The sequence below is a fragment of the Amblyomma mixtum genome, chromosome 2 (assembly GCF_055824585.1).
Source record: "Amblyomma mixtum isolate Tamu chromosome 2, ASM5582458v1, whole genome shotgun sequence".
In the NCBI taxonomy this organism is placed as follows: domain Eukaryota; kingdom Metazoa; phylum Arthropoda; class Arachnida; order Ixodida; family Ixodidae; genus Amblyomma; species Amblyomma mixtum.
This window is the reverse complement of record NC_143013.1, coordinates 118,389,445-118,399,414: the sequence shown is the minus strand read 5'-3', so window position 1 is coordinate 118,399,414 and position 9,970 is coordinate 118,389,445. Positions and strand designations below refer to the sequence as shown.

The following is a 9,970-nucleotide window of genomic DNA, read 5'->3' as shown; positions in this document are numbered from 1 at the left end:
CAGTTGGTTTCTGTGTGAGCTGAGCTGACTTGCTTTGCAGTGCTGAACAGCGGACACATAAGAGAGGAGACAACGGAGAAAAAAGGGCAGAGTCATAGCACAGTCAGTGTTTTCTAAATTCCTCTGTAAACAAAACTTCCTAAACATCGCACGTTTAACCCCATTCCCATTTTCAGTCGCTAGTCTCACAGTGTTTGATTTGTTAATTTAAATCTACAAACCTACAATCCTTTATTTTCTTATTCAAAACGCTTCGAGCACCTGTCAGTCCCCGCCTTTGTCTTTGAAAATCCCCAGCAGTGGGTACGCGCGGGGGATTATCTTCTTGAGGACAACAGCAGTGTGTGCAGTTCCAGCCAGGCATCGAGAGGTGGATGGCTCGTTTTCCAGTTCCACCGGCGGTAAATTGCTTTTGCTCGCTTAGTCATTTGAGGGCTACGACTGCTGCTGCAACAGCAGAGAACCGTGCCAAAGTTTGAGACTCTAAATTTTCCGCCAGAAGCGCTAACACAGCTCAGAGGACTCGTTTTTCCGCCTACGCTTTCGTGTCGTTGTGTAAATCTTACGGATACGGCCAGGAAGCGGGTATCATAGTCGCTCCAGTTACGGAATAGGCTTCTTCGTTTCGGGAACAGAGCACTCTTTTAAGGAAATATGGAATAATGCTAAAAAAATTATCTCACCTTTTAAAGAAAAAGAAAGTTTCGGTCGTTTCTTTTCCTCTCCAGACAGCATAGGTGAGCTACATCTTTACAGCATGGGACATATTGTTATGCATCGCAAAGGCATCGCAAACGCTATATGCTATATTGGTTTTGTGCTGTCGTTGTCATGACGGTCAAACAGCGAGCAGCACCTCTACGTGGCGCACACTAAGGAATAACGCATGTGCTAGACTTTTAGCGTCAAGTTTGAAGCAGACTCAACGGCTTAGTTTCTGCACCATTCCTTATTAGGTTAATATGTATCAGCAGCGCGAACACAAAACGGAAGAAGAAAGAGAAAAGATACTACAGAGCGCTGAACTTCCAACTTTTATTTGAACAAAATCTTAACCCTCACTTATATACACACACCAGGTAAAAGCCCACCAAGGGGAGCAATCAAGGCGCGCGATTAAACTGGGACCCACACGATGTCCATGGCATCAAAATATAACAAAAGTCACACTATACAATGAGTATAGTATAATCGTATCGCTAACCTAAGGTTAGCGTATAGCTAACCTTTTCACTGTCTTCTCGCCTCCTCATGCCTTTGGCAGAATTCTCGCCTTCAAACTTTTTTTTGTTCATTTTTTCTATCTTTTTGTCATTCGCGCACACTAAACCCTGTTTTTTCGCATTTTCTTTTTTTCCGCATGTCGTTCGTGCTTCATTTCATGAAACGCATTGTATAGTGCGATTCTTGTTATCTTTTGATGCCCCGGACATCGTGTGGGTCCCTGTTTGATAGCGCGCCTTGATTACTTCCCCTGGTGAGCTTTTACCTGATGTGTGTATGTAAGTGCGGGTTTAGTTTTGTCCAAAAAAAAAGTTGCAAGTTCAGCGCTCTGTACTATCTCTTCTCCTTCTTCTTCCGTTTTGTGTTCGCGCTGCTGATACATATAGATTGCAACCAACCAGCCCGGCAGATGGTGTTATACTTATTAGGTTGAGCCAGACTATCTCTGCATTTTCGCTGTTCTTTATGCATGGCGGTCATATCATTTCATGCTCATGGCTCTTTGCATTTGGTTGTATTTGATGAAACGATTGGCGTTGGTCCAAACAGTGAGAAAGGAGGCATTACTATACCAAAAAACTCTTTATTGGACGCTTCAAAAAGCAAACCATGACGTCCACAGACCAAAGCACTTTTGCGTATTAAAGGCCATCATCCGCAACAAAAACGCAGAGGCTGAAAGAGGGAACCTATAGGTTAAACAGAGGGCACCTATTTGAGGAACCACAGCCAAGCTACAGCTGCTTTATCCTTCATGAAACCATAAGCAAGGAAATACCACTAATAGAACATGCGCCAGGTATATCCCACTCGAGACCCCACAATGCAACGGAGTGAGTGCCCACATAAACCCCTCTGCCACGTAGCACGACTGCGAGAACCAGCGCGCGAACACAAAAGAGAGAAACCCGTATGGAAACAAGTGCCCCTTATGGCATGCGCATCACAGGTGCGTAAGCGACACATCGACATCACAGAAGCGCTAATAAATAAATAAATCTCTCTTGCAGGTAACCACATAGACGACAGAACCACACGTACCACACACACAAAAAGCTACAAAGCTTGCACTCTGTCCCGGTTAGTTGCTTTCGGCAGTAGAAAGCGCGCTCTGGAGCGCACAGTAAATAAAACGGAAAATGAACATAGTGGCTGCAGTCAACAGCAATTACACGCTTTCATATATCACATGGCATTTCCTAGTACAAAGGCCGGCACAAGAATTCTATTAAAATTTTGACAGCTCTAAATTTTCTGTGCAGCTGCTTGAAGAATAAGTCTCATTGGCTATTGTTCGGGCTGTTTAATAAGGCCAGTCAAAGTCCAGAATATTTACATTTTTCAGGAAAAAATCTGCCTACTTTTTGAAAGTCGGAAACTCCGCGTTAAGCACGCTTTGTTGTTTGTGCTAATAATAGAGTTCGCCTCACTACATCCCGCGAGAAAAAGCTTTAACAGAAACATCGCGTGCTTCATTAGGCTGCTTTGTACTCTTGGGGGCAGCTACCATTCGCGTTCAGTCCAGAAACGCTGGGCAGAAAGCCAGATCATTCACTGGGAATATTAAGAATAATTCAACGCGACAACAGCAGCAATCCATTACGTCAGCCTCACAAGATCTTCCAACGGTGCAAAACATGCTAAAAAAATCCGAACCAAAAGAGGCCTGAACACGTCGACAGCCTGTCAGTCTCTGCAGTCGCGAGGCTTTCGGACAGAACATACAGGCGGCACGTACTGAGCCGTACCGCTCTCCAGATGAGCATCCCATCACATCACTTTATTTACCTTAAAGACCCCTAGTGGGGTGTGACATAAGAGGTGGGAATTACATGATGCAGGCGTTGACGTCCTTAATAGACCTCCCGCTAGTGCAGCCCAACAAGAGAATAGTGAGGCTTGCGAAAGAGCTGCCAAGGAGGATCTGCATCTCCAGTGGGGACGTCGTCCCGAAACCCTGAAGCTCAAAGAGCTTCGCAACCGGCGAGACGGAACAGGCTTGACGGACAACCGCTGATCGTGATTTCACACCAAACGACGCGCTTATTGGTCAGGGGCGGAGGATTCTACGGGTGCGTCGGCCGAGCCTCCTGTTTTGGTTCCTGGCTCGTTGGTCTTGATCATGGCGCGGTACCCGTTGGCGTCAGCGACGTATTCGACGATGCGGAACAGTCCGTCCTTGTCCGTGTAGCCGTACGTTCCCCGGACGGTGCCCGAGCCGTCGCTGGACTGCTCGTGCATCTGCGTGTTGCCTTCCTCGTCCTGTATGTTGTACTTGAACTCGTACGGCTCCGGTGGGCCGCTGTCGTCCTGTGGAAAAGGATGAGGCAAAGACTTTGCACCGCGTATCTACAAAGAATAGGTTGGGGCGACCGAAAAGGAAATAAAAATAATAAGCCCCTGCCTGCACGACACCGCATATCTACACCAGGCTCACCTTATGCGACAAAGGCTAGGCCTAAAAATGTTATCTTTTTTCGTTGCCTTGTTTTTTTTGTGGAGGGAGAGAAAGTACTTCGACCAAATGCTGAGGTTTTCTTCCGAGCTTCGATATCTGCTGACATCAACCTTTTTTTTTTTTACTATAGTACACGACCGGGCATCCAGTTCCTGTGCTGCGTTGAACAAAGCAATGTATCGCTGCGCTTCGTTCTTCGGGGGTCGCATGCTTCTTGAAGTGCAAGCCACAAAACTCACTTGACTTCTCTGATGGAGTGTAAGAGAGGGTAAGTCGACGCCCAGCTATGTTGTGCACTGCTTCTCACTTTCTGTGCGGATAAAATAAAGTATAATCACAGCGGGCGTGGCAAGCTTCGAAAGAGACAACGAGGCTGGAGGTGTGTTCTTGCGCGCAAAATGTTACCACATGAAGGTTGCACAAAAAGTAGCGCTGTGCAGTTCTTCCATCCGCAATAACGGCCGCAACTTCAATAATTGTATGTCAAGACGTTTATGCCTTTAGGGTAGTCGTCTGCAACCACCTCATCCTTGTTGCTTTTTTTTCTTTTTGAAACCCTTCAGGACTGAACAGACATCGCAGGCACCGAATTTAAAGTGACGTAAACTAGCCGCCGTTCACGGACGCTTGCGTATTGTGTGTATAAGCTGCGAAGTCGATGGAAGCCCTGTCAAACACTGGAATGTAATTCTTGAAACCTCAGAAGGAGGCGAAGCGGACGAGCAAACTGGCTGTCATAACTTTCATCAGACTGTTCGTGGTAACCATCTTTGGGAGCACTTAAGAGACCATTCATGTGCACTTGAGTCTCAAGAGTGAAGCCTTAGTTTCTTGTATGGCATCGGTCCTTTGTATCCGAAGGAGCGTGACCGGCATTTTTCGGCCTCTCTGGTATCTTTATATACTTGTCGTCACACAGACATGAAAACTCGGTTGCCAGGTTCGGCTCCACGACGCTTTCCCGTATCCAGTGTGGAGTCCTGAAGAACGCCACATTGCTTTTCAAGACTGCATAATTTGCGCCTAAGGGTCGACAGAGCTTAAAATTTGTGAATGGTTCTCAGGTTAATGCAGCTTTTTTTATTCTTTCGTGGAGCCGGGCATGTTTTTAAACACAGTAAACTACAGCATAGTGCGTGCAGATCCTATAGAAAAGCATGCTTTGTTAGATTTGTCGGTGTGTAATTTCTCTGCGTCACATCGTTCAGTTGGCGCTTTTGTCTGCTGCCTTACCACGGGTATTGACATGTTCGGTAACAAACTTTTTGGCAGTGAAAGCGTGTGCGACCACGGGTTGCAACTCGGTATGTGCAACTTGCATCGGTCAAATCATTGGATGACTTGTCTTACCGGCTGCTGGGCGTATGCCACCGCCAGGACAGCTAGAAGAAACAACTTGACGACTGGCCCCTGAAAGAGATGCATCAGCGTAAGGCCAGTGTAGGTCCCTTCTAAGAGCAAACAAACCTTGTAAATGTTTACGTAGTCGCCGGTACCAAAAACATAGCTCGAAAAACAGAGCCCACACCCCAATTTCCCGCAGAGCTCAGTTGGCTCTCCGAGCACGTTAACTCTGGCTGCTTTCTTGCCGCATTTCTGAGGCTTGCATGCATGTATTCCTGAGTTTGCTTTGAGCCAAAAAAAGGACTAAATCTCAGAGCACCCGCACTCAATGACCGCGGTGCGGAGCTCCTGGGCCCTGCTTTGGGTGTATGGCAATCCGCTGGCGTTTCCGCGTGGTCCAATATATGCACATTATCCCTCTCCGTCATGCCAACAGTTGCGAACAGATGTCGCTTTCTTGGAAGCGCGACGCGAACATTGTTCACGCCCTCTCGAAAATCATCGCGCACCTACTGCGCACAGACTACCGTACATGAGTCATATGTTCTCAGCTTCGTTGCATGCATCGCCAGTGTAGAATGTAGGGTGAATAGGATAACTGGAACGCGAACACAAAAATGTTAGCAGCTGGAGAGGAGATAAAGGTTGGTTTCAGTACAACTTCCAAATTGCGGTGTTCGCGCCCTCGAAGTAAGAATCATCTGCTCTAGCACTCAGTCTCCTTCAATTGAGACCTTTTGCTGTTCTTTTTCATGCACCTACTTCGCGTTATATTTCAATCAGTCAATCAGCTTTATTTTCGCATCCTAAGTACAGCGAAAAAGAAAGAAAATGCCGTTTCACTGCGCTTGACTGAGCTCCAGTCACCCATCACAAGTGACGTACCATACCTTTATACATGGATACAAAAAATAGCTTGGTTATTTGTAATAATAAAAATAAAGAGGCAAAATACAGAGGAAAAAGATAAGCATCGTCAGAAATGCGGGAACTGGGAAACACAAACTGAAATAAAGCACCCATACTTTGTGTAGCGGCACTGCCAGACAAAATTTATATGAAGAGTTCAGTAACACTTTTCTGGGTTAGTAGTTCAATATCAATTTAATGTGCACCATAATAACTTAGTATTGTTGGTAACGTATCTTAAATCATAACTGTACCGTAATTAGTTCGTGACGATGGAAGTTTGATGCTTTTAGTACGTGTGGCTTTTTTTTGTGCGTGATACGGAGTTTGCGTAAGTGTCTTTACAGATCCCTTTGCAGCAAAGCACGGAAAAACTTTTAATAGACGCGCTCCCCTTACGATGACGACAGGGTCACTGAATTTGCATGTGGAGTGCTGTCATACAAACATCAATTGCATCGACGGCTCAGCACCATAAGTTTCACCTAATTAATTTATACTCTTTAAACAGTTCCAACTGAGAATGCTAGCATAGGGTTAGGCTCTCGAAAATTCGTGTCTTAAGTGGATGTTAAACGGCGTCTAAAAATAGCCCTTTTCAACGTAATCAGAAAACTAGAGCGGTAAATAGCAATGCCTAAATTCTAGCAGGTTAGCCGGAATATAAAACGAATTAACCGGGACCGTTGGTTCATGAAGATGAAGAAATCGAAAGTATTGCAATGAGCCGTGAACATTCTACGTTTTGTTTACGTTTCCGCAAGCTCGCATTTCGTCGTTAAAATGGAAATTCATTTTTCTCCTCATATTTCTGCCCGCTGGCGACTAAATCAGCGAATTAGCAGAACGCGTTTTCTGCAGTGTTTTAAACTCGCACTTAATTCTGTCCCGCGATGGAATTAATTGGGCATGATGCACTTAACCGGGACCAGAATAGAACGCAATGTTAAACGCGTTGAATTTATGATGTGAAACGAAACGCAAAAACGCCTTATCTTCATAAGCCTGAAAACCTTGCTGGAACCAAGCGCAATATGTACTAATGTTGGCCCAAAATCATGGTTAATTACACAAAAAAATTACGAAGTGGTCGCTTGCTTGAAAAATGAACATGCAAATACTAAAACTAAATAACGCGGGGGCAAATAATTCATGCAAATCCCAACGCTCCGCACTGCACCAATCCACCGTTTGCCTTCCTTGAGGCAATGTGATTACGGTTTATTTGGTATTTATAGACGTCTTTATGTTTCATTATATTCTGCGCCATCATGCAGTTCACTTCTCGAATGCTTATGTCAGCGAGAATCTTAATACCTTGCTTGCTGTAAAACGGTTTCCATTGTTTCTTTCGAGTATTTCTCGCCATGTTGCATTCCTTCTATGAAATCACTGGCGTTCGTTTAGGGCGAAATATTTCGTTTTCTACAATTGTTTTTCATCTTTCATTTTCACTCTTGCCGATGTTGTACGACAAATCGCACAATAAAAGTTACCGCAATGAAACATGCTTCTTCGCTTTTTAAAATATTATAATTTTCATGCTCTCACCACCTTCAGCGTGATATCAGGCGGTCTGGTGTTAGTAACACAAGTTTTTAAGAAGCAATACCGAAGCATATAACGGCGTGCAGACACTTGTCGTGAGGTTGACTGCGCCATTCGGGGTGTAGTATGTCTTTGCTGAGAGAGGCAAATAATCAAGCTGGGCAGCTATTTGAAATTTTGCCTCTTTACCTTTCTTCCAATAGAACAAAACTCTAAATGAATGTCTAAGCCATTTTGCCTTTCAAATGCCTCGGACTGATTTATTTAAAGCGGCAAATAGTAGTAGAAGAAAATATAGAGAATAAAGTAAAAACAAAAGGGTGGAAAAAGTTCTGGCACTACTGGCTATTAGGCTCGAGAAGCTTTAAATTTACCACTGCTACATTCAATTAATTAAGGTTCTTGCGCTTTTACCAAAACAAACGCGAAATCATTAAATCACTATCGGTAATTAATAAAGCTGCCGAATTTTGCCGCGCAGTCAACACACAATGCTGATATCGAACATTTAACAATTGTGGACTACAGCACCCGATCTAATTACCTTAGAATCAATATCTTGATATTTAAAAGTCATTTTGGGAGATTTCAAGATAACACCAAAAAATCCTATCTCTTTCAATTTTGTCTCAAAGTACTCTACTTCCACTAACATGAACCAAATCGAAAAAGGCGCCGCTGCGGTAGAGAATCCCAGCAGCTTGAATCATCGCCGTCTTTTTCAACGTCTTGACTACCTGCTATCAGTAGGCACAGGCCGTCTGAAGTGGGATTAAACGCAGCATGACTACAACCGAGCCTAAAGCCTCACTGTCTCGCCTTTCTTTTCGATTCGATGTACTGCATAAACGCGGGTTTAAGTAGCCTTTCCTTCTTTTGCAAATAGCGTACGCACTGCGCTAGCTCGGAAAGGTGGGGGAGTTGGGGGGGGGGGGGGGGGGGGGCGATATGACCAAGTTGCCTTTATTTACGGCGATTGCTAACCCGTGCTAGGGTTGAGTAGTAAGCGAGGAGCCAGTGAGTAGTGTCCAAATGGTACAGCTGATTTGGCACGACAATAGTACCACCACAGATTTTGATTTCAGCCTAGTAAAGACAACTGGTTGGTAGAGAACTTCCGGGTGAGGACCACTATAACGGGCGACTCCTTCTTTTGCAAGTGAATTTCGGAAGAATAGGGAAGCCACTACAGCACGTCCCAATGTAGGTTGAACAGAGTAGAGAACAGTGTGCAGCAAGAGCAAATCAGTCTGGAGACGCATCAAGAACATGGAGACACATTCACTTTCACTTAACTCGTGTTTTCCGCATTACAACCGCCGCCGCGGTGGCTCAGTGGTTATGGTGCTCGGCTGCTGACCCGAAAGACGCGGGTTCGATCCCGGCCGCGGCGGCTGGAATTTCTTTGGAGGAGAAATTCTAGAGGCCCGTGTACTGTGCGATGTCAGTGCACGTTAAGGCCGATTCACACGACGGACCGTTCGCCCGCGGACCGCGCACTACGTGTGCATACGTCAGCACTTTGAGGGGCGCGCTGTCGGCCGCCATCCATCCATGCATCCAGCGCGCCTCTCAAAGTGCTGCCGTATGCACACGTAGTGCGCGGGCCGCGGGCGAACGGTCCGTCGTGTGAATCGGCCTTTAAAGAACCCCAGGTGGTCAAAATTTCCGGAGCCCTCCACTACGGCGTCTCTCATATCCTTAGTTGCTTTGGGACGTTAAACCCCATAAACCAACCAACCGAAAAGAGCTAAAGGACGCCCGTGACAGCAAAACAGACACTATTTTTCTCTATCAGCTCTGTGTGTGTCCTGCAAACACAGCATTTTTAGGCTAATCGGTGGCATCGAGACCAATGAAAAAAATTCCGACTTTTTTTTGTTTGTTTTTGCGTTGAGCGCAACGGTATACGGAACACGCGCGAACGACTGCAACAGCCTGCGCATAATCCGAGCAGAGCTGAAGGAGAAAATCATCGCTGTATTAGCGCTAGCGTGAACGCGAACAGTGCCTTTTGACCACTGCGCTTCCGTCGTACGCAAATCCGACACGGTCAGTCTGCTCACCATGTTGCTCTCGGACGACGACAAAAAAGCCTCGTGCGCTGACCCAGGAACGACGTACACCGATATGCGCGGCGAAGAGACGGAGAAGAGCTTTCCGGGACCGCTGGTCTGCGCACACAGCTCGCACAAAGTGACGCCGTGCACTAGACGACGGTCGCCCTTTATACGGACACCGAAGGAGAGCCACCGATCCTTCCGTGCCCTCCCCCGCCCTTCCAGCGACCCCTTCTGGTCACCCGGTAGCCTTACCTTACCTTAGACTACCCCCCCCCCTCTTTCCCCCACCCCCATCTTCGACCGCGAAGACGTCATTGCCTCACACACAATCACCTCCTCCCCTCTTTCTTTACAGCGTGTGATCCAAAAGCCTCCAGGACAGTGAAGAAGCAGCAGCGGCGAGCGCGCACAAAGCATCGTCCGC

General features: G+C 46.2%; 1 protein-coding gene across 1 annotated transcript; it reads right to left on the bottom strand.

Annotated features, from left to right (window-relative positions):
* Window positions 1-1,791: 1,791 nt before the first annotated feature.
* On the bottom strand, window positions 1,792-9,750 carry LOC149360718 (cuticle protein 16.8-like). The gene is made up of 3 exons (XM_089572495.1): window positions 9,550-9,750; window positions 5,033-5,092; window positions 1,792-3,534 (listed from the first exon to the last, which is right to left on the bottom strand). The coding sequence occupies exons 1-3, from the start codon at window positions 9,550-9,552 to the stop codon at window positions 3,268-3,270; spliced, it is 330 nt and encodes a 109-aa protein (XP_089428621.1). The 5' UTR covers window positions 9,553-9,750; the 3' UTR covers window positions 1,792-3,267.
* Between the last annotated feature and the right edge of the window lie 220 nt (window positions 9,751-9,970).

What these genes read in the sequence shown, in the direction of transcription:
- LOC149360718 (XM_089572495.1), bottom strand. An exon ending in TGGCATACGCCCAGCAGCCG is followed by an intron (nt 3,535 to 5,032) that starts GTAAGACAAGTC and finishes CCTTTTCCACAG; the next exon opens with GACGACAGCGGCCCACCGGA.